At 36.3% G+C, this 24,644-nt stretch overlaps 3 protein-coding genes across 4 annotated transcripts; all 3 read right to left on the bottom strand.

The window, feature by feature from the left end:
- Positions 1–465: 465 nt before the first annotated feature.
- Positions 466–13,810, bottom strand: LOC110682109 (brefeldin A-inhibited guanine nucleotide-exchange protein 1-like). Of its 2 annotated transcripts, XM_021858354.1 has the most exons (11): positions 12,657–13,810; positions 11,396–11,713; positions 9,440–9,776; positions 6,967–7,389; positions 6,477–6,769; positions 5,128–5,401; positions 4,174–4,676; positions 3,555–3,876; positions 2,957–3,317; positions 1,876–2,549; positions 466–1,339 (listed from the first exon to the last, which is right to left on the bottom strand). In XM_021858354.1, the coding sequence occupies exons 1-11, from the start codon at positions 13,808–13,810 to the stop codon at positions 728–730; spliced, it is 5,271 nt and encodes a 1,756-aa protein (XP_021714046.1). In that variant the 3' UTR covers positions 466–727. The 2 variants fall into 2 exon arrangements, with proteins under 2 accessions (XP_021714046.1, XP_021714055.1); XM_021858363.1 differs by lacking the exon at positions 12,657–13,810 and having other exon boundaries at positions 9,440–9,786; positions 11,396–11,538.
- A 1,540-nt stretch (positions 13,811–15,350) lies between these two features.
- LOC110682100 (glutamate--tRNA ligase, chloroplastic/mitochondrial-like) lies at positions 15,351–21,391 on the bottom strand. The gene is made up of 13 exons (XM_021858343.1): positions 21,055–21,391; positions 20,847–20,965; positions 19,921–20,042; positions 19,228–19,410; positions 18,540–18,658; positions 18,338–18,386; positions 18,121–18,222; positions 17,919–18,021; positions 17,756–17,819; positions 17,204–17,318; positions 16,627–16,727; positions 16,030–16,186; positions 15,351–15,941 (listed from the first exon to the last, which is right to left on the bottom strand). Exons 1-13 carry the CDS (start codon positions 21,315–21,317, stop codon positions 15,711–15,713), a joined length of 1,728 nt encoding a protein of 575 aa, XP_021714035.1. The 5' UTR covers positions 21,318–21,391; the 3' UTR covers positions 15,351–15,710.
- Positions 21,392–22,335: 944 nt separating this feature from the next.
- On the bottom strand, positions 22,336–24,477 carry LOC110682089 (expansin-A20-like). Its single transcript, XM_021858331.1, has 3 exons — positions 24,013–24,477; positions 23,352–23,670; positions 22,336–22,786 (listed from the first exon to the last, which is right to left on the bottom strand). Exons 1-3 carry the CDS (start codon positions 24,167–24,169, stop codon positions 22,474–22,476), a joined length of 789 nt encoding a protein of 262 aa, XP_021714023.1. The 5' UTR covers positions 24,170–24,477; the 3' UTR covers positions 22,336–22,473.
- Positions 24,478–24,644: the final 167 nt, after the last annotated feature.

The raw sequence follows: 24,644 nt of genomic DNA, 5'->3' as shown, positions 1-24,644 counted from the left end.
CTAGTTATAGCTAGTATATGCCATTTGGAATGTAGTTATAATACAAAGACAAAATGATTAACGCAGCTGATAACTCATAACAGTGGTTTCAACCATAATCAAAGGGCCATATGAACTTGGGAAAGGTACTTGCTCAATTACTCATTTCAATTATTTCAAAGGTTGAATTTTCATGTGTGTTTTGAGCTGTCAGTATTGTTACAATGCAACTCAGCAACCTGGAGATAAGTACGACGAAAATGGCATAATAGCCATAGTTGCCAGCACTGGGGAAGTGGGGATCATGTTTGGGATATAATCATAAAGCCATTACGTAACAACTAGTCTTTGATGACACATAGTAGGGTATAATCAAGAACGAAAAAGAATCAAAAGAAAATTTCTATGCATATGTAGCCAGCTCTACAGTCCAATCAATTAAAAGTTCAAAACAAACGACAGAGAGTTCAAGAATACATTTAGCAATGAAAGAAACGAGGCAATTATTAAAATTAACAAGCATCACAAGATCATGGACAAATTCTGGCTAATATGTGGACTCTAAAATGTTCGCTTTTACATCTGTAACACATTCTACAAAAATCTATTTAGGTACAAAATTTTGGTATTGGTGACCTTTAAGCTATCATAAGACGGTGGTGGTGAAAGAAGCCCCGGACAGGGACCTTGGGGGTGTAATGAAGGGGTGGGGGTTGGGCAGACTCGTTTATACCAAAAAAATTCTAAATTAAGACTCAACAATTATTGGTCCTATACAAGTTTGAAACATGTCACTCAAAATAGGTAATACTTCTCTTGAGCTGTGTTCACTTTTCACAAGACCAACCAACAAGGGAAATATACGTGAAATGTACCTTCTAAACGAATCTTTCTCCAACCGAGTCAATGTGCGTAATGCTGATAAAAGCAAAGTACTCCGTGCTGCAAGTTCTTCCTTTTTTGCTGAAAGCAATGGAAGGATCCAATGTGCCTCGGGCTCATCTGCAGGCTTTTGCTTGCTGAAGTGAGTCCCAGCACACTCCACATACATCACTAATATTTTTTCACAAACGGCTACAAGCTGTGCTTCCAAATCAATATCTTTTGGAGTCGTTGGTCTTTCCAAAACTAAGTCATTAAGAAATTCTAGATAACTCTGGTAAGACTCATTTTCAAAATGAACAACAGGTGGGTCAGTGAGCTCTAGCATATTGCACACTGTCTGAAGCTTCCTCAGTATGATACCTTCAGAGCTTAGTTGGTTCGCATGAGATGAAATCATGGAAAAAAGTTCTAGAAGTATCTTGAGGTTAGCTTCTGAGAGACCATCATGATGAGTCTTGTATAGATCAGTCACAAGCTGCAATAGAAAAGCAAATTAGTGGGTTGCAGTAGCAGGCTTTCAAGTATATATATATTTTTTTTCTTTAATAAAATAACAAAAGGCAATTTCAATGACTTGTTGGCAACCAGCCACTTCTCCCTCTCACGAAGTCACAAATCCAATACACGACACTACAGATTTGAAGAAAGTCCACATTTGACAGAATGGGTTCAATCTTTTTTACTCTATTCATAGAATTAATTAAACAGGAAACATCAGGTTTACTAACAAGGAAGAAGGTTCAAAAGCTAAAAACCATCAATCCTCTAGAACTCGAACATGACCACTGTATGTCAATGCCTTGCAGGCAGCTCAACTAGTGAACATGAAATGCCCAGTGAGGAGAGGTAGAAATAAGCAAGGCTTCTTCCCCCCAACTGGAGGACCAAAGCCATTTATTAACCCATTGACAATTTGACACCCAGAGAGACAACAAGCAATGCATTTATGCTTCCAAAAAGAAGAAAAGTGGACACATATATAGGTGGTTAAAGAGAGAGGGAAAAGCAAACCTGTATGATGACCAACTGAACTGCAATATGACCTTTCATTCTTGAAACCACATATGCAGCAGTTTGCAGGTCGTCATCCTCCAGATCATTGTTGGATATTTCATTGTCAGAATCAAGACCGTGATAGGATTGCATGGCATCAGGAATATTTATGTTATCCATAGTCCTTAAGACCCTTAAAAATCCAGGAAGAGTTGAAGCAGCTGCATCTTTTATAGCCATTAACATGCCTCTCCAATCATCTTCCGAAAGCCTGGTTCCTAATTCACTGGTTAAACGTACCAATGCAGCTATCCCAATTTTAGCAGGACCAGGACCTGGGTTCTTAATGAAATCAGCCAGTACAGTAACAGCGTTAGGTAGTTGAAATCTCAGGACAGCGAAGAATGTAACAAAAAGATCAACAAGGCGCTGTGCTGCCACTGAAGAAGTTTCAGAGTCCCATTGAGTACCATGAGAAGAGTCTTTAGTAGTTTGAAGTGACTTTTCGTCATTCACCTCTGTTTCATCTGTATCATCTTTACAGCTGAGGATAGGGAAAACAACAAATTTGAAGATAGCACTCCAAAATGGACGTGAAAAAAGGCTGCCATGATCCATGAGGATGTTAAATAGGACTTCAACAGAGCTCTTTCTGATGACTGGTCTTGGATCAGATGTCAATCTTGATAAACCTTGAGTTTATTTATAACAAAAAACAGAGAATAATCAGTATGTATAATTACATAAAGCTTAAAGTCTTGTCTAGTACTAGCTTGTCATCCTACTTTAGGCTTCATTTTTTTTTCATAAACCTTTTTGAACATATTATAATTTATCAGAGGTTATTTCAGTTGTGAAATGACCTTGGATTAAACTTATTTTAAACTGATTATTTTCTTAAGATGAAAAGAACAAAGCTTAAAGGGTTAAATAACAAACTGAGAAATTTATGGCAGAAGCAACTAGGAAAAAATAATGTATCAAATTTGACAGTATTAACTAAACTTGTTCAAAATACAAGCAGGCGAGATTTAAGAACATGTTTAAATCCCATCAAGAAATAACAAACAGTGTTTAAAAGATAAAACAATGTTTTTACCTGTAAGCAAAGGCATCCAAAACGAAATATTTTCATCTTTACTAGTAAAAGGTTGCCTATCAAAGGTCTCCCCGCTGTCACTTAAATCATATGAATTGGCATCTTGGCTATCCTCATTGCAAAACAATCCCCCTTCTGCAAGCTTAAGAGCACAAAACCGAAGAAATGCAATGGCATTGAAGCTAACATCACTATCAAACTTGCTTTTCGTGAAGGTTATGAGGCATTTAACACAATCTGTGAAAGTTGTAGACTCAGTCTCAGTTATGTGAGGGAAATATTCCCGAACAATTTTTTCCATAGTCTCAAAGGCCAGCAACACTATACTCTTCCGTTCATCAGCAGCAGCAGTTGTGAAAACCTAAGAAAAGAAAAACATTTAGCAACAAACAACTGCATATAGATAGTCTACCCAAATCAAAATGGTCATAAAATCGTTTCTTTTCTTCCTTTTTTCAGGGGTGAGGGCTTGGGTGGGTTGGTGTAAGGTTGAATCATATACAGATAAAGTTTACTTAATAACATACATGAACAATTTTTCCAGACTAGTAATCATAAGATAATATGAGATAGAAAATGTAATAATCCAGGAAATTACCAGAAATACACTTTTCCATCCAGATTTCACATTACTGACACGGCTAAGGACCATCTGAGAAATGCAACGGACTATTAGCTCCCTAATTTCAGCAGAGCTACTCTTTTGCATTACAATGACAAAAGGCCTCAAAAATTCATTTTGGAAATTGTAATTTGCCAACTCCTCACGCTCAAGGAATTTCATAGCAAGCTGCCTCAATGAATCCATGACAAAAATTGCCACTGAGAGATTTTCTGACAGACCAACGGACACAAAGAAATCAGAAAGAACATTCCAGATGCGAGACCACACTAGTCTGATGCGATTCATATTATAGTGCCTGCAAAAAGAACCCATTGTTAAGGCTTGATTCAAATAACTCATGTTTGTGCAACTATGACGACAGGTGGAACCAACCACTTGGTGGGACTAGGATTGGTCCATACTCTACTTCATAAAACAAGTGGATAAGGAAAAAGAAGGTGCCTCTAATGTCATGCCAAAATTTCTAGACATCAACACACCTTCAAGGACCTCCCGAGATGTGGTCTGCACAAAAAAAGATTTCTAGACACCAACACATTTCAACCCAAAAAGAAAACTCTGACGGAAAATTTAAGGAGCAACGTAGACTTACGCAATTTCAACTATCTTAGTGAGGCTGAACACACGAGGATCAGTTGGAGACTGCAACTCAGCCATTGAAACTTTGCAAAGAGCTCTCACAAAGGCCACTATTGCCTCACTGTTCATCCTTTGGCTATGCGCAAATATGTGGTTCAACTCATAGCTCCCTATTTGATCAAGCAAGTGCAAATTTGAAATGAAGTTCGTGACCTGTTCAGAGGTGACCAGTTTGGGGTGGTTAGCACCAAGTGCACTGCTGTCATAGGATCCACCTCGAACGACAGCTGCCACAGCTGGATTTTGAAGAGCTCCTTTTTTCTTTAGAGAAGCCAATTCACTAGATTTAAGAGATTTCTGTTCAGGTTCAGCATTAGACATGCTCAAGAATGACGCATCAGGTGGAACACCTTCTCCCAAAAGTTGCAAATGTTCAAATCTAGACAAGCATGTTAGAATGTGCTCCCATGCTTCTTGAAGGTAATTCCCGTCTTCAATAGCTATAGACATTATGGTCTGCAAGGATAAGCATCACAACTTCATCAGAAGGAAAATGGCAGGTAAAACATGTATACATGTAATACGTTGTTTGCACTAGAAAGAAAGCCGACGTCCACTATGAGAGTGCTCAGAGAGGCATCTTTTCAATATTGTTGTGCTTAACCGATTCCTGGTGTTACTACATTGTCTAAATAAAAAGAAAGCAGAAACTAATGTTTTGCACACAGTTTTGGATGTGTTCTTGAATGCTTCACATTATTATATTAACGCGTAGTATAAATATTATCACTGATTAATGAAAGTATGTACCACAGCTGAACAGACAGCATAACTCCATTAAGATATGTTCGGTTATTTTGTTTTTGCATAAGTTTTATCAGTTTACATGAACAGCACCATTAACTAGCTAAGCAGCTTCACATTAAAAATGGTGGGCCCTTCTCCTGAATAACTTTAAAAGGTTTACCTTCATAGCATCAATATTTTTTTGCTTCATATCTGCTGCACAGTGAAGATATGTGAATTTGGCCAGAGAAGTCACAAAAGCATCTCTTTGGGTCTGCATACTTAGGACTGCAGTTACATGTACAGCATATCGGAAGCCTTGCAAACATTCTGAAGTAGCTAACTTGTCATCACTCTGATCAAGTGTCATACTAAATGCAGCCAGCATAGGACCCCAACAAACTTCTACCATAAACCTCAATATTGAAACATCCGAAACTGCATAAAAAACAGACCTGCAACAAAGTAATGTTTCCTTTAACACTAACACCTTTTTGATACAGGATAAGATACAATATGCAAAATTGCTTTTAATTTGTGATAATTTACTGGACACACACAAACAAACCACACTTTACTTGATCATTGAAAACTCAAACTAGTTTTATTAATCAAAAATAATTGATTGATACTAATTATTTGCTACGTGCCTTGCCTGCTGTCAAAATGCAACACCAGTAAACATTTGAAAGGCTATGAAAAATCACTAGTGATTAACCCGTATAATGCAAATTTCTATAGAAATCTTTTGAAGGAAGTTAATATTTCTGTAATACATGGGTTCAGTGTACAAATTCATGCTGGAGAGATGATGATGTGTGTGTATGAAGGTGGAGGCTAAGCAACAGATGGTGGTGATGATTTGCCCCAATTGCTATCAAATGTTGTGCGCTATGTCTATCAGGACAGAGTTGGCTTGTGGTCTTGGGGTAACTAAGCAATGGTAGTGATGGTGGGGAGGAGAGGGGACCAAGGGGTGGACAACACTGCGATCACTGTCGTATCACGGATGCATTATCCTCAATGCTTAATTCAGAATAATAAATAAATTTAGCCCCTTGCACATAGTGTGACTGTTACGAAAACTAACAAATTCTCATTATCATCAAACTGCATGGATGAGATGTTTTGTTCAAAACTCAACCATTCCTTAAAACGAGTAATGTGAATGGAGACCATCAAAGTAAATGCCACTTCATGGCACTTCATATGTGGGAATGATTAGCCTTTCATGTGACTGCCAATTGAAAGGCACTATGTATCTCCTTCCTCCAACTATGATAAAAAGATTACATTCACTTGAGCAATATGTGAGCAAAATTGTTAGGCTATTTCAAGAGTTGCTTTAAAATTTGCAGCTTTCATGATGCTACGAGACACAAACATTGATCATGACCTCAATCCATTCAAATCTGCTGCTTTTTAGGCATCTAGCAATAAAAAGAGGCGTAATTCCTTACAAATAGAGGTAGTAGTAAGTATGTGGAACATTAATATTTTTAGGAAAAAGCTATATAACATGGGACTTACTCTGATTTTCCAGACTTTGTCTTAAACTGCTCCTGGATATTCTTGATAAGAAGGCCATTAGTACCCAACGGCTTTTCTTCAGGCTGCTTCCCCATGACCAAGTTCAGTATACCATCCAAGCCCAACAACCTGTTCAACCCATTAACCTGCTTGCTCTGTGGTTGAGAAGTTTCAGCATTCATTTTGATTTCATTTTTCACAATTTGATCATATATAGCACCTAGATACTCTTCAGGCAAGTCCTTGCCATCATCAATTCCACGATTGTTCCGAAGAAAATCAGCTTTTGTCATCTGAAGAATATTTTGTCAAAAAAAAAAAAAAAAAAAAACAGTTACGAAAAATAGATTTGGTGGTGCCAGCTTAAATTATATAAAGGGATGAGGATTGAGGACAATTCAAGAATTACCAAACATCCCACAGAAAGATTAATGGCAGATTAGTCTCCTTATATCAAATAAAAAACACACATTTCAAACTCAAAGCTCACCTTATCTTTGACCATGTTATTGTGAGCATCGGTGTTAAGCAAAATAACAGAATAAGCAAGGACATAAGCTGTATCTGCGCTTTTAAATGAGTTTGGATTGCATTTACAGTAGCGCTCAGCAAACTTCTCCATGATCCGATCTATCTTTTGAGCCTCTCCAGGCAATCTGAAACCCCGCAGAAAATATCGAATAGCTTCACCAAAATCCATTTTTTCAAAATTGAATCCATCAACATAAGCATGCATAACTTTTAATGGAAAATCCTCTCGTTCTCCCAAGTAGTCCCCAATAACAGTTGGATTCAGTCCAGAAGTATTCTTCAGAAAAGAGGCTACGTCTTCAGGGGAACCACCAACTTTTTTGGTGTTGATTAGAAAATCAACACCTTTGGAAGGCTTCCTGTTAAACAATGTGATGCCTTTCTGCACATGGAAAGGAGAGTAATCCATAAAAAATAGAGCTTGTTAGTGCACAAGCTATGTAACTCAGATACAGGTACTGCTGAAAGACAGTTATGTATCCTAGTAACACACTCAACTATCTCATGAAGATGTCTAGGATTTGGTCCAGATAAAGGGTCATTGTTCAAAAGCAGATCCAGGATTTCAATTAAGGTAGCAGGACACTCCAACCAATATTTAAAAAAAAAGGCACTACAACATAAGTTACTTTAAATGTTACTAATGATCCTCACAAGTTTGAGAATTATTAAGAAAAAAGATCTCCTATTGACATGTGGTCTGGGTCGTTTAAAACTGTAAACTTGAACAAGGGATTTTAAGGAATACATCACAAACGCTGCCCATTTTCTACATTAACATCACTAAAATCAGAAGTATGAAAGACTTTGAGTAGTTGTTGGAGTAGAATTAAACTCTTTTTTTTTTTTTTTTTTTTTTCCTGTTATTGGGTATAGAAAATGGGTGGTTTCATGCTTGTGCCAATTCAATTATGTAGACATCACAACATTCTAATTGATGGAGATCAATTTCCTCTTTTCTTTGAAAAAATAAAGGAGCTGCTAAAATTAAATTTTGTAGAAATCACATTTTTATTTTATTATAATTTTTTTTAATTAAAAGAGTAGTGGAAACTAATTTGATGAATGGGCCAGGAATCAAGATGGCTAAAAGGGATATACCAGTATTTACAACAAAAAAAAAAAAAAAAAAAAAAAAATATTGGGGAAGATATAGACTAATGAAACATGGAAAGGGTGTGAAGAGCAAAAGTAGAAGAGAATGAAAAAAATATTATCATACAAACTGGATTTGCTGATCTCCTGTCCAGGTTGATCTTAGATGACTTACGATTACAGAACTAACCACTGCAGCAAGCAAAAGACTAGGATAGAGTTGGTTGAATCCAGCCTATTCTTGAAATAAATAGCCCACAAACATTCCCTTTCCAAAAAAGATGCTAGGAATTAGCACTAAGATCAACACACGAAGCACTACAATGAGATTCATTAGCAGTTTGTTTGGATAAAGAGAAGGGAAGGAAAAGAAGGGGAGGAAGGGGAAGAAGCGAGAAGGGAAAGGGAAAGGGAGGGGAGGGAAGAATAATAAGTTTCCCTTCCAAATTTCTCCATTGTAAGCGAGATCAATTTCTTACAAGTTAATCCTCCATTCTCTCCCCTTTAATTCCCTTCTATCCTCTTTCTCTCCCCTCCAATTCCCTTCTTTCCTCATTTGTTATCCAAATGAAAGAAATTCAATCCCTCCATTTCCCTTCCTTTTCTTTCCCTCCATTTCCTTCAATCCCCCAAACACACTCTAGATTTGTTGCTAAAATATCGATATTAAGCCCAAAACTCCCATAGAACAGGTTTAGTTCATAAGGTTCAGGACATAGCTTTTTTTAAAATAATACTCTCATAACATTGATAATTCATAATAAAAAAATTGTGGAAGTATCACTTGCCTCACCAGGTTACTTCAACTTGAACCTAATTAAGATGGCCTGAGCTCTTTGATTGGACACTATTAGATTCCCTCTTTCACACTAAGAAAAGGTGAATCCCTTGAAACCAACCTGACCTATTCTCTCCGACTACACTTCATCCTAGGTTCTCTCTGCTCATTTATGTAACTTTTCTATGTATCTGGACTCCACAGATGTGAAGCAGCAAGCAGTAGTCCAAAAAGACATGACCCTGATTGAGCAGTAAAGATGGAAACTGCTCAAATAGAAGTCAGAAAAAGGCATTACTAATGACAATCGCTTTCAACGGCTGAAATTTAGATTAGACGTTGATATGAAAGGATTGTCTGCCATATAATAAGATAACAAACAGTTTTCTTTGTTCAAGAAATTATGTGATGTTACAACATTCAATACTCAAGCAATTGTTGGCTAGATAAACAATTATTAATGCCTTCTTTCATCTTTCTAGATAAGCATCCTAAGTACAATACAGAGTAAATATTATAGCACTATTAGAAAAACCAAAGTATAAGGGAATAAAAAAACCTGAATTTCAAGTTTATAAGCTCGGCGTTGCTCAAATGTTGCAGCATCAGATGACTCAGTATTTGATTCTGGATGAAGTTCATAATCAGCAATCATTCCCTCTTCTCCATTCAGGGCAGAATGCATGTCTACTGAGCCAGTCATCACAGAGGATCTATTCGACAAAGAAGTCTCCCCAATTTTCAGTTGCTGGTCCATCCATACTCCCATCGACTTGACAATTCTAACTAGGCATTTAACGGATTCAACTCGAAAAGTTAGATCCTTAACAGGAGACAAAGGTGTAGTAGAACCAGGCGCGGGACCAAGAGCAGTCTTCAAAAGGCCATTAACCGTCCTGCAAACATCTGATGGAATTATAAGAGCTTAAATAGATTTTCAGATCTGTCATACTATGAAAGATCATCAAATTGGCATGAAATGCAAAAGGGGTGAGAAGGATGAGTATGGAGTCAACAGGCAGATATGTTCTAATATATATATAAGCCTCCTATACTGTCACTCATCAATACTAAAAAAAAAAATAGTAGGCCTTGTCTCACCAACAAAAAACACTAATCTAATGCATTGCCTCTTTTCAATATTCATCCAAACAATCTCTGGTTCAATTACTACTTTTGATCTTGCCACTACCATGGCAATTCCTGCTCAAAACAGACCATGATTCAGGTGTAGTAACACTCCCGCCTATCGCAGAAGGATCAGGTGTAGCAAAATTATCTACTATTTCACAGAAAATTATGTGGAGCACATCATAATCAAGGCAGAAAACCAGTGACAACTCTGGTCAGTTAAAATCATATTTAGGACACACTTTCACAAATCATAAGAAATGTGAACCAAGATATATTCCCAACCATTAACCATGCAAGTATACAAGTTTGTCAAAGAAATACCACTTCACATTTATATATACTACTAAAGTGAATAAACAGATAAACAGAATGCTTCAATTCTGAAAAACTAATATATTAATTTATTTGGTCTTATCTCACAAACAAATAGACTAATCTAATGCACTGCATTTTTCAATCTTCATCCAAACTACCTTTGGTTCAATTACTACTTTTTGATCTTGCCACTACCATGGCAATTCCTGCTAAAAACAGACCGTGGATCAAATGTCTCTAGTAAAGCTCTTGTGGTCTCACCTATTGTAGAAGGATCAGGTGTAGCAAAAATATCTACTATTTCACAGAAAATTATGCAGAGCACATGTTATATGAGGTCAAGATTTTTTTTATAATCAAGGCAGAAAACCAATGACATCTATGGTCAAAAGAAAATCATAGTTAGCACACACTTTCACAAATCATAAGAGACGTGAACCAAAATATATTCCAAACCATTAACCATGAAAGTATGCAAGTTTGTCAAAGATATACCACAGGTCCACAGCTTCACAATTACATATACTTCTAAAGTGAATTAACAGATAAACAGAAGAAATCATCATGCTTCATCAATATGTCATCCCAATTGACATCAAAACACTGTAAACACTTCCATATAACAAACCATTACATCATCAAACACTATAATACATATGCTCATGTGAAGAAATCTTGGACTAAATCCTCTCATCATTCTATAAAACTACTTAATCTGTCAAATTTGCTACAATGACACAATTTATCACAGTTTACATTCATGAGTATTCTTTTTTCTGAATAATTTTCAACACCCTCATGCATGCCATTAGAAAAATTCATTTACTGATGAGTCAGCACAACAGCAGATATGGATCAGAGAGATGCAAAAACTGCAAATTAATAGCAAAAGTTTATACGACATAGAATAATAACAATCTAGCAAAATAATTCATTTACAACAACGCAAAAGACAATAGAGAATAGATCTGCAATGGAAAGGAAACAGATAACTCCCAGACAAGCAAACTTTACACACCTTTTTTTCTATTTGAGACCTAAACAAAGAATTAGACATCAGAAGTACCTCTCGTAAATGTTTGGAGCATCCAGGTCACAATCGTAGTTGACAAAAATATCAATGATTAGCTGTGGATCTTGAGAAATCTTCTCTAGTAGGTTAAGGACAGTCATTTTCTGAATAAAACGAGGCTGAGTTATATTTTCCAGGACACGAAGGATAAGCATTGGAAAGAAGATTCCAATCTCAGATTTCAACCCTGATCTGAATTTTGAAAGCAAGCTCATAAAAATTGAGCACAGAAGCTGGAAGATGGTCATCACTGACAATGCACTGTTCTTCAGCAATGACAAACAGAGAAACTGTTTGATGATGTTCAGGAAGCTGCAAGAAAGAGCACAGACAATTGCAATAATATTCGGATGGGAACATTTAAAATCCGTATCACTGACACAACAATTGATAAAGGCAAGTGAAAAACAAATACACTAGGAAGCAGCTTCACAGAAGCTGTCTGTAAGTGGTCTGTGGTCCTGAGAGTGTGAGTAAGTGGTCTGTCAGTAAGGCCCAGGGCATTGAGAGCCAGTATACCGGAGCTTACTTGTGAGATCCATTCTTTCCCAGACCTTAGTTTACTTAGTTTCCTTACTAACTTTCCCTCTCCAACCCTCAAGCACCAGTGTGTGTGTGGTGGTGGTGGGGGGGGGGGGGGTACCTCAAGTGTAGGAAATCCTTCCCCATTGATATTGCTAAATATTCAATTACAATAGTTGCACTACGCAACTATTAACCAGTCTTGTTGCCTAAATTAGGAAAAACTGAATCAAAATATGTCAAGATTTGCTTTTGTATGTGTTTCATCTTACATTAGATTAGTAAGTGTTTCATCTTACAGAAGGTATATATACAAGACCAGCATTAGGTTCTTTAGTATGTGTACATTGTATATACCTTATACAAATTTCTGGTGTAAGAAATCTGGTGCAAATCTTTCGTATCTGTAAGAAATCCGGAGCATTTGTTGGTGAGATAAGGCTTTTGTATGTGTTTCATCTTACATAAGGTATATACTATACAAGACCAGTATTGGGTTTTTTAAGAGAGCAACTACAAAACCAGTATTAGGTACTTTCAAAAGAGCTTCTCTTCATCTATCACAGCAGTACACCTAAATAGTCTTTCATATATTCTGAATGTACCATACCAATGTCAATATATTGGTACAGCAACTATTGAACTAGGCATGAAAACTTCATAAACTACCAAAATCATAAATTCAACAACAGCAACATCAAACATGATTGATAAAACAAATTTAGAAAGTTACCTCTCATTCGAGCACCAAACAAGACCGCTATTATCCATAATCACCTTCAGCAATTCCAAAGATAGGATTTTCCCCCTTAGTAGAATCTCATCATCAGAATGCTCCTGTGAAGAGAACTTCATTGACAATTTACACAAGTTCTTAAACAGCATAAAACCATCCTCTCTAAGCAAACTCTCCCTTTCCCCTGATCCTCCCAGTCCTTCACTTTTCACTACTGGTTTCCCCTCATCACTATTTTCCTCCATTTTCGCCCCTGGTTCAGTATTCTCCTCCACTTTCGCCCCTGCTTCGTTATTTTCCTCCGGTTTCTCCCCTGAATCATCACCATCATTCTTATCCTCATTCCCATCCACATTGACATCTCCATTCTGGGAGTTTTCGGTATGTTGATTAAAATCTTCAACCCCTCCATTACAATCCATAACCTCATTAATTACATTCTGAACCAATTGAGCAGAATTCCCTTCACTCAAATTCCTATCAGTAAATTCAAGCAACTCCGAAACTGTAATCGTCTTAAAACTACTAACAAACATAGAATCCTCTTCAACACGAGCGAATACAATTAACACAATTTGAGCTAAAACAGCCTTAGCACAGATCTGATTAGTCCCATTCAAACCCCCTAAATAAACATTATAACAAGTTTTAACAATGTGGTTAAGATAATCACCTCTAAACTCAACAAACGGAGATCGAATCGCCGATAACAGCACCTTCATCACACAAAACTGAACCAGCTCATCTCCCAAACCACAACACTTACAAACAGATTCAATCAGCTGAAAAACCAACGAATTGCTGTTATCATCGGAAGAACGATCGAGCTCAAACCTAAGAAGATTGTTCGAGAAGAGGCGAAAAAGCGCGTCGAGAGCAGGATCGATGATCTTCGGAGAAGCGGTGTCGAGCGCAAGCAGAAGAGGAGAGAGAAAAGCGTCGGCGTCGGAAGGCGATAATGTAGGGATCGGAGAAGAGAGAGAAAGAGAAGGTTGTTCAGTTAGGGTTTCAAGCTTATCAATGGCGGATTTACAAGCGGCGACAAGGTTTGTATGCTTCCGCCATGCGACATTCTTGATGATTTTGTCGAAGGATGGACCAAGGATTTTGCCGCAGCGAGTTGAACCGCCAAGAGATTGAGACGACGCCATTGATGAAGAGGAGAGAGAAAGTGAGAAATTAGAGATCTGAGATGAAGATCGCCATTAATGGATGAGGAGAGAGAAAATATGATAGTTTTGTTGAAGGTGAACTCAGGTGAAGTAATACTGAAAAGATGATCGAAAGGAAGAAGAAGAAGAAGAAGAAAGGAAGTTTGTTGGTGTTGGTCTGAACTCTGAAGAGAAAATTGGGAAGATTTTGTAGACACGTGGTATTTAATTTAATTTCTTTTATTGTTTTTTGAGGAAAAAATTAATTTAATTTCTTAATATTGGAGTTATGTTATGTTATTAAGCTAAGCAAGATTATTAATTTATAATACTAAATTTAAATACTTTTATAATGGTGGATTAAGACATTGGAGTTTGAATGGACTTTTATTTAGAAGATTGTATTATGTTGACTGTGTAAATGAATTTGAGAATTCAGATTCTATTGTACATTGTTATTAGTATTATACTATGGTCTATGTCGGTTTCAAATTTCAATGATTTGTTAATTGCTTGTATATATGGTTTTGCTCATTGTTAATTTGTACGTATTGATCAATTTTTTAAAAAATAGTGATCGTTTAGTTAACATGTAAATGGATGGAAGGATACTCCGCAATGTCTTAAGTAAATGCGGAGTATAAGGTAAAATAATGAGTATTCGTTTACTTATCATTAAGACACTTAATAGAGTTACCAGACTTACCACCTTAAACCAATACATATTACAACAAAAACAAGGTCAACAACAAGCCTTAATCTCATAATGAATTAGAGTCGGCTACATGATCAATACATTCAAATAGTATTTAGGAAATGTCACCCCGCCAAAAGCAAAAGCTAAGTGCTTTAGTAACTTCAAGAGTTTTAAACTTTTAACAATTAGTTTTTCTTTTTATCCTATCCAACAAGCAAATTGTAAGAAGGTTTTGTAAAGGGAAATTTTCAACCAGTGATTGAAGTTACAAAGTAAATTTAATAGAAGTTACAAAGTAAATTAATAGAATTTACAAAGTACATCCAATTGGATAAAGTAAAAAATCTCATAAAATTTTGTTTGAACAATACTCTGTTTTTTGTTTTTTTTTAAAAAAAAAACCACAATACTCTAATATTTAACGAAATGTTAGGACCTGTTCTCTTCAAATTATTTTCATCACAATTTAGTCAATCAGAACAGACCCTTAGTTTTTAAGAAATTATTTAAAATTTTATAATACTTCTATTTAAAAAAAAAAAACTTTTGTTAACAGAAATCCTGTATTAATGAATAATTTGAAGCAACGTACCTCATAAATATATTGAATCCTATGAAGTATTAACTATTATAGATTTATTGGGTCACATATTTGAATGGTCAGGCTAATTTTAAAACTGTTCAAGTGTACTTATTTGCGCTGTTAAGTACTCTGAATCCAATAGAGTAGACTTTACTTGGTCTTCTTATGAGAGATTCTTAATTATACCAAGTTGGTCATGACTCTGCAACTAAAAAAAAAATAGACCAATTTGAATTACACAAATAAAAAGACTGGGTCAGTGAGATCGGTTGTTACCAATTCGCCATCACTTGCTCTGATGTTCTACCAAACACTTGTGGAGGTATGGAAAGTTCCATGTATACACAATTTCACATTTTCACCTTACATCGTCAAGAATTGTCTGAAACATATAAGTCTGAACAACTGACAGGTCAGTACTCGTAAGTCGTAAACCAGGCAGCCAATTGCTGTGTAAATGTGTAATACTTGAGATTCAATATGTTTTAATTTCTATCAACCAGTTTCAAATACAAAAGCCTAGTAAAATGAAGCTGCAAAATAGGCATCGCTACTCTTCGAGGTCAAAATTGCAAAACTTGGCTGTGGAAATAGGGAAAAGTGCCAAATTCTATTTTATCTCAAAGTGCTGCAGTGGTAGCTGGTTCGGGTGCAGAAGAGTCTGCTTTAAATGACTCCCAGTCCAATTCCCGAAGCATTTTGAACCTTTCATCTAATGTTATGAGCCCAAATTGAGGATTTACAATACCAGTAGTCCCCGCTTGATGCAACAGAACAATACTAGCTCCCATATCTGGACCATGGAGCTTTCCTGTCAGCAACACTCGGAGGGGCATAAAGAGGGCTTTACCCTGCCATGACATATTCCAGTGAGATAAGATCAGAAAGAGAGGAAAGGGAAGACACAGAATCATATCACCTCAACGGGGTTAAAAATACCTTGCGCTTTAATGAATTCCCAAAACCCTTGACCCACTTTTTCCAGCCAGAATGGCCTTCTTGGAGTGCTGCACTGAGCTCACCACTGTCATGTGCTGCTAAGAGACTGGATGCCACATCAGAAAGCCCATCTTCAAGAACTGGCTTAGCTTCAGAACTACAAAGGATAATTTAAGCAAAATCAAAAATCTTATGAATACACAAATTCATTCAAAGAGCTGAACCAAGCATTACTTGTCTTCTTCAAGTTCCAGCATAGTGTTTTAGACACAGTTTTGCAATTCCCTTGGTGGCAAATTTTCTCAAAAATAACATCAATGATTAATTATGAGAATAGGATTAAGAAACTATGTAATAGCTTCAATTCAGTATATAGTATGACTTAACACTCTTGATTGTTAAACTGTTTAATAACTGCTGCGCACCCATTATAAATTTAAAACAAGCACTAGTATTAGCAAGTACAACTTCCATACAGAGATACAAAGGCTAAATTTGCATTTGGAAATTCCCACAGGACATGAGCTGAGAAGGCACAATCAAACATTTATACCACTAAATAAAACTTCAGTCAAGGATTAAAAATTCACAAAGTACCTTGCAAGAGTTTCACTTAATGGATACGATAGCAAGTTTGAAAGCAATTTGTCTGATTCTGGTACTAACTCAAGTCCATCCTTCAGCAATGCAACAGCCTCCTGCTCACACAGTTTAACCATCTCAGATTCTTAACATCTGATAAAATAATTAATTAATAAGTTGCATAGATACACAATTAAATCAACTCAATATTATATTCCCTAGCAAGTGGTGATGAATTGTAATTGCAGTTTATAAACTTTGAAATTGATATACTTCCTCTGTTTTCTATAATAGCAACACAGCCTCAATGGGGTATTTAATCTTTTCCTCAAAGTGTGTGCCATGAGGTTGTGTTGCAAGTAAAAGGAAACGAAGGAAGTACTTTGGTTGTGCTTATTAATTTTAGATGGAGGGAGAAATAGATAATACATCATTCACAAGACAGATCATAAGTTCAATTTTTTTTTTCATGTGTAAGTGAGCAACTCATTTAGGCTATAGAAGTGCACATCATATATTGTAAACTAAATGTAGGCAAATCAAATTAGTTTCTCCCTCTCTATTTCAAAAATACAAAATACACTTTACTTACTTCTATAAACAGTCCCTCGGATTCATTGAGGATGCCACTACTCTTCCAATGCTCTCCAACAACTTTATTCAACTCATCTGATGGCAAAGCTCGCAAGTACTGCCCATTCATCCACCTGATGTTTCCATGAACAAGATCCAAATAAAAAATGTCAGTAAACAGGTACTGCAATTTATCCCAACAACTATGGGTCTGTTCATATTTACTGAACTGAGCTGAACTGAACTGATTGAAGCTGAACTGAACTGATTGAAGCTGAACTGAACTGAACTGATTGGAGCTGAGCTGAGCTGAACTGAACTAAGCTGAAATGAATATTTTATGAGAGAGGGAAATTAAGAGCTGAACTGAACTGAACTGATTGGAGCTGAACTGAACTGAACTGATTGGAGCTGAACTGAACTGAACTGAAAATAAGAAAATATGAACAGGCCCTATATTCTGCTACAGAATCCATGTGGCCTACAAGTAAACAAGAAACTGAAGAAACTAGATCGAAATGCAAGATCCAGTGCATAAAGTCAACAAAATGACAGTTAGCTTCAAATTTACCTCAATTTAGTAGTGTCAAATATAGCTCCACTCTTATTTACACGTTCTATAGTGAACTTTTCCACTGCAATCACATGAAATAATACTCACACAAATGAAAATTAACAAAAATGACATTTCCTGGAGCAGTTCAACAGGCTTATATAGGGTGAGAGTAACTAACCAAGTTGCTCAATAGTGTAAAATTCATTTTCAGTACCATCCCCCCAGCCCAATAACGACAAGAAGTTCACCAGAGCCTGAGGCAGGTATCCCATCTCCCTGAACTGTTTGTCAAATGCAAAAACATTCAATGACTGTATCAATCCAGATTCCAGACCATTATGCTAGCATAAAATTTAAAAAATTTGTTCTTCGCCACAAACCTGACCCACTGAAGTCGCACCATGACGCTTAGATAGTTTGCTTCGATCAGGTGCAAGAATTAAAGAAACATGGGCAAAGTTGGGCATAGGAAACCCTAGAGCCTGTAAGTAAAGCATTACAAAGATTCCAATATTCAGTTTTCTTGACAGTTGGAAGAGATAGGCAGCCAGAGATCAAAAGAAACAAAGAAAAGATCCTAGAGACACCAGACATCACCTTGTATATTAATGCCTGCCTCAGTGTATTAGGTAGATGCTCCTCCGCTCTGATAAGCAGGTTAAAAAAAGATTAAGGTTCAGCAATTGACACCCTCCATTTGCTAACGGGCAGGAGAAACACGATTTATCAAGATGCAAGAAGAATACAAGGGCAAGAGAAAAGATACACCGGGATAGCATTACGTCTAGATGAACTTCACCTGATAACATGTGAAATGGCCATTGTTGCATCATCAACTGTGACACAGAAGTTGTACACAGGTTGCCCATTACTCCGCATGATCACAAAATCTCCAAGGGTATCCAAGTTCCACCTAACCTTCATTATGCTATCAAACACTTTAACACCTTGTTGAAACCACGAATTGCCAAACTCTATTATGTTATTCAAATACTAGTCAAAGCTTTAATATTTTCTTGCCTCGCTTTAGTAGGCAAGGTAACCTAATGCTAAATAAATATTGGACAAACAAGCATCTAGCTAAATGCAAGGTAAAGCCAAAGAAAAGACAGGAAAACTGAAGGAAGAAAAATGTCAGCTAAACCTGGTTCAAACATGGACTATATTTTCTGGGACAAGTTGAATCACTAATTCATTGAAATACATTCCCTCTGTCCAGTAGTTAATGTCACAAGGAACAAAACCATCCTAAATAATTAACTATACAGTCACTGAAATACCCTTTATGATAGTTGTCTCTTTCTCATCCCCTCTTGGTCACTCCATATAAGTGGAAACATATTTGGAAGTTAAATGATGGTTCAGAAATTGTTCGCAGAAATGATAAATCATTTATGTTTTCATGCTTCCAGACAAAGGGGGTATATAATAATAGCTATATGCTGTGATTGACTAATTTTAGGGCAATAAAAAAAAAAATTACATACTTCTCCTCGAATAAGGTCATCAATTTTGAGACTCCCATCCTTGGGTACACGAAATCGGTACGTAAATGGGGATCCCTTTTCCAGCTCTTCCTTTACATCAACATCACTGGCAGTGGCCCATTTTCCATTGTATACTGGTGGCAATCCTTTCAGTTTTGCAGTCTCCTTCATTTTTTCAAGTTCCTAATAGACACATACATAGCCTTAGAACCTGAACTCAACATATTATCAACATTTCTTTGAAGCAGCAACAAGTCAAATTCATAATGATAGTGTAACTGCAATGTAACAGTCGAGCAAAACAATACACCTCAGTTTCAGACAAAATAGAGTTAACAGCTAAAATACAATGGCCAATCCCAACACTGAAATATTACTCCGTATTACATCAGTGAATACTAGATGATAAATCTCCTACACTCTGTTTTAAGTTCTGCGCCCCATGAATCAGTACTTACTCGTCATGGATGCCATTTATAAGTAAATTATTCTTGAGTAATGAAGAGTAATATCCATGTGCAAGTCTATTCAATTAATTATTCTTTTGATATAATCTGGTTTGTTCTGCCAACAGAATTTTTTTGTTACAACTATCCTTTAATAATCAATTTTATCTTTCATGTCACCACTCATAATCAAGGCCAAGAATGTACCACATTAACTCAATAGCCCATACAACCCAGATTAAGTTACCTCGTTAGAGCAGAAGCACCGATAAACATAACCAGAGTCTAAAAGCTTATTAGCATATTGCTTGTACAGACTGTTTCTTTCAGATTGTCTATATGGACCATAGTCTCCACCAACTCCAGGACCTGCATATGGCAAACAGCATCACAATCATTTCTGGCAAGTTTACACTGTATCTTGCAACTTAACAATACAATGTATAACAAATGAAAATGATATTCAAATACAGAGAAAATTAAGTTAAAAATGAACAAAAAAATCGTTCATAGGACAAAGTAAGAAACTCAATCATTAAAACCATTCCTCATACCCAACCAAATTCCAAAGTTCACATATTAGAGGTGCATATTCCAAAATCAGTTAGTACAAATGCATATATCCTTATATACTAGTATCAAAGTAACTAAAGCTTGTGGTGGACTCGGTAAGCATACTTAAAGGGTCTCATTGAAGAAACAAGATGACTTATATCACTATTCATGTCCAAAATCCGGAAGTACATTTGAAACTTAATGTGAGAGGTACATATTTCCAACATCATTCCAGGGGTTTATAGTCTTTATACTCTACCTTGTACATCAAAAATAAATATACTGATTCATTACAATGTTGAAAAACAACATATGCAGCCCTAATGGTCCAATGACTAAATACCACTAATAACACTAACCAACGCGTATTTTTGTCATAAAATCCGAAATTCATACTATCTTAGACAATGTATTTGACGCTAACACTGGACCCTTGTGGCTAAATCTAGCAACACATTTAACATTTTTCACTAACTTGTTAGCTCAAGATGCATATCAGCTGAGTGAATTAAACTTTACCATGAATGCTAAGTTAACTACACCAACATCAATTATAGAAATTAAAAAGCAAAAGCAAAATTTAAACCTAGAACCGAAATGCAGCAAAAATTGAAGTACCTTCATCCCAATTAAGACCAAGCCAGGTAAGATCACGCAACAAAGCCTCTTCAGACTCCTTCGTCGATCTTTCTAAATCAGTATCCTCAATTCTCAGAACAAATTTCCCACCTTTTGACCTAATTTACCAAAAATTCCAGAAAATTCAAAATTCGCAAAAAAAAAAAAAAAGAGATAAAACTTGAAATGAACAAAAATCTGCACTAACCTAGCAAAGAGGTAATTGAAGAGAGCAGTTCTTGCGCCTCCGACGTGAAGATTTCCGGTGGGAGAAGGAGCGAATCGAACTCTGATTTCGCCGTCATTCTTCCTCGGAAAAGGAGAATCGGAAGAAGCGGAAATCGAGAAATCACGGCGGAAGTGACGGCGGAAGCTGCGGTGGAGAGAGAGGGAAGATTGCCGGAAAATAGGGGAGTGTAAATCTGGTACGACCTTGATTCTTATCCATGGCGTTCCTAACATGGTGGCCATTTTTGATATTGGAGGATATCTTGGGTTTTACTCGGTTGTTTTTATCTGAGTTTTTCTCTTTCCTCGTTGGGCAATTTGGCGAGGATAACAAAAGTGATTATGGTCAAAGCAAGTCAAACCTATGTCACCGTGGTGCTACTCGTGTATGGGTCGGGTCAAAATCGGATGAGGTGAATAGGTGATCGGAGGTAAGATATTCATAAAGAGCGTATAAGATATGGGTAAATAAAAACTTCCGATTAGGTTGGGTCAATTTCAAGTTTGTGAGAAAGTATTTCCTTTCGACCTTGTTTGATTGGTTAGTTGATCAGGTATATCTCAAGCTATTTTAATTCAAGTCAAATTAATTTTAAATGGGATCAAGTCGGTTTGTCAGATTTGTTCTTACGGAAAGTCATTGCACAATTGTATAGAAGTAATAGTTTACTACTATACTTTGTAGTTTGTTTGAAGCCACCAAGGACCTCTATTTATTAACACAAAATCGAAAAGTGAAAACTATTTTATGCATCCAAAGCATGTATATGAATAACTATTTACTTCGTAACATTTAGGTATACCATTAAAATTAACCCAAACTTCATTACAACACATCAACAAGACAACCATAAAAGATGGTTGGAAATTATTCAGTCTTTAGCAAGAGAGAGAGCTAGACAACAATCACAATATATTCTCCAGATTAGCCTAAATGTATAGATGATCATCCAACAATTGGAAGCAGAAAGCAACATGTCAATAGTACCCTACCTTGAGTACCTACCTTGAGTCCAAAGGCAGTTTGCTCATTTAATAACATATTTTAGGCATTTCGGCTTTTATTAGTTGCCTAACAAATTAAACCTTTTCTTTTCACATCCACGCATCACTTCATTTGTGATGGACCAAAGTAGCCAAAAGCAGCCAACTTCTCAGGCTCTCAGTGGAGATCTCATCATGAGGTTTAATTCATAAAGAGCTTTGAATATCGTAAATAAAGCAATATAAAGCAGCAATCACAAAAAAAAAAAAAAAAAAGTTGTGTAGCAGAAGTTCATAGCTTTTCATTTAATTACTATATGTTCCTTAATACTAGTAGTTTACAAATTCTAGGCCTCTTTGAAGCCAGTAAACTAAAAATGCCACCAATAGTTTCAAATTCCTTCATTTTTTTTTGCTAATAATTGTAAATTTGTTTGCCTTCAAATGTCTGATCAAACTGCCAGTTTCTAGGAGCCACATTATAGGAAGTCACTGATTTCCCACTGCTGGTAGTTACCTCAAATGAGAGTGATTGCCCTTTAAGATCGATATTACATTGCCAAAGTTGTCCCCAGTTTCTTGCCATCGGTATCCATCCTGTTCTCGAGCCTTTGATTTTCACTCCTGTTACTTCACCATCTAGTCCCACATTCGTGATAAGAACTTGGTAAAGGTTGGCGTTTCCAGTCACTGTAAATTTCATCCCACCGTCTCTTTCACACTCCACCCTGCATCAAATTTCACCGTTTCCTTGACTCTTTCAGCAAAATCATAGTTCTTGCAACAATAAAGAGAAGATGTTTCATTTGTAAACTAAGAATGAAGTGGCATTGTGAGCTACTTTATGTTATAAAGTATAAACCAAGACTAATCAATATGGCACCTCCTTGTCTACATTGCTGCCTAATTTTGGAGTGTTTAACTGTAGCCTGTGGCTGGTTAGAGTCTATAGACAGCTTGAAACCCATCACACTAGATCGGTTAAGCTAGTCTCTAACAATTTTTGTTCAAGCTTGGGTCATAAAATCGCGTAAAAAGCCAATATTTTCAGTCTGGCTAATTTTGCCAGTTATTTAGCCAATTCTGGCTTATTGAGTTCAGCTTAACAATTTTGAGTCATTAAAACTCTATGTTAGCCAATCCTTGGCTCCGTTCAATTTTTGCCAGCTCTACAACACAATCCCAAAAACTCAAGACTAGTGCTATGCAACACAATGACTAAAAAGAACATCTAGCTAACAATCCACATTCATATTGCAAAATCAAAGGATAAGTTTTAGGGAAATCTGTTACCTCCTGTACTGAATTGGAATTAAATCAGCAGACTTGACAGCAATTTCAGTAAATGCATCTTCAGACATTTCAAAATGCTGGCGAGGAAAATTACACCAGCCACCATAATCAGAAGCTAGACCATAGTTTGGAGCACAGAAATCGGTGACGGTTACGACAACTGCAGGACTCCCAGGCAGACACCATTTAATATGATCAATACATCTGACCTCAAAACAAGCTCCACAACTACTCCCTCTGTTGAACAATATTGTGCTTAGTCCTGTCCCATATCTTCCATATGTTGCCTTGTGAAGGTCACCATACCCACATGCCCCTTCTGTTTAGGGACAAATTTGGCTCAAAATTACTACATTTCCACTAAATTTGAGTACCATTTAATGAGAAATTCATGAAAATGTAACAATATGTAAAATGTCAGAAATGTAAAAATGTGAACATGGTTGTTTAATGTTAACTATTGTTAGGTCCTTACTTCACCGGGATTTAGTTGTCACATTACTAGTTCAAATTACACTACCAATGCAAAGGAAATGTAGTACAGATACAAACCAAAGTTTTCATCTTTAATTTTTTTCAAATTTCCACAGTGCAAAGTATAATCTACAAAATAACAATAACAAAGAAATAAATTGTGGAAATAGGAGTAAAAAAAAGTTACCAACAATAATAGACCCATTTGCTTCTTTGATGTAAGTAGCAGTAGCAGATTCCCATTCATCATCTGGGGGCTCAAAATCATCATAACTTAAAGCAGTAAAAATGGTGGATTGCAGTAAAATTAAGCAGAAAAATGCAGATTGAAGGGTTGTGCTCATTTTTGAAGAGAAAAAACAAAAAGTTAGTTTCTTTTCCTTTCTTTCTTAGGGATTAATGAGAGATCTTTGAGAGGGAAAGAGGGTTTCTCAAATTTGAGGAAAATGAGTCAAAAAAGGGGGATTTTTCTGGGTTTAAAGCTTGATTAATTACTACTTCATGTAGTGTACATTTCAGAAGTAGCAGCTTTTCTGGAGGTGGCAGACACAAGGTAAGCTAAAAGTCTTTAAATTAAGTAGGAATCCGGAGAAACAATTTGGGGTTTTTTGAGGGGTTTTATACACAAACAAAAAAAAAAATAAAAAGGAAGAAACTTCAAATCTTCTTTTTAGGAGAGGGAATTTGTAGGACCAATATGTTGGAGAAAAATGTGGACTTTTGAGTGTGTGATTATTTTTGCGGAAACTACTCCACTTTGTTACACCTTGTGTATTTCACTATTTTGAGATGATATGATTAGTGGATTACACTTATACA

The sequence above is a fragment of the Chenopodium quinoa genome, unplaced genomic scaffold, assembly GCF_001683475.1.
Source record: "Chenopodium quinoa cultivar QQ74 unplaced genomic scaffold, ASM168347v1, whole genome shotgun sequence".
In the NCBI taxonomy this organism is placed as follows: domain Eukaryota; kingdom Viridiplantae; phylum Streptophyta; class Magnoliopsida; order Caryophyllales; family Amaranthaceae; genus Chenopodium; species Chenopodium quinoa.
Note: the sequence above shows the minus strand (reverse complement) of the source record. Positions and strands in the feature narration are given on the sequence as shown.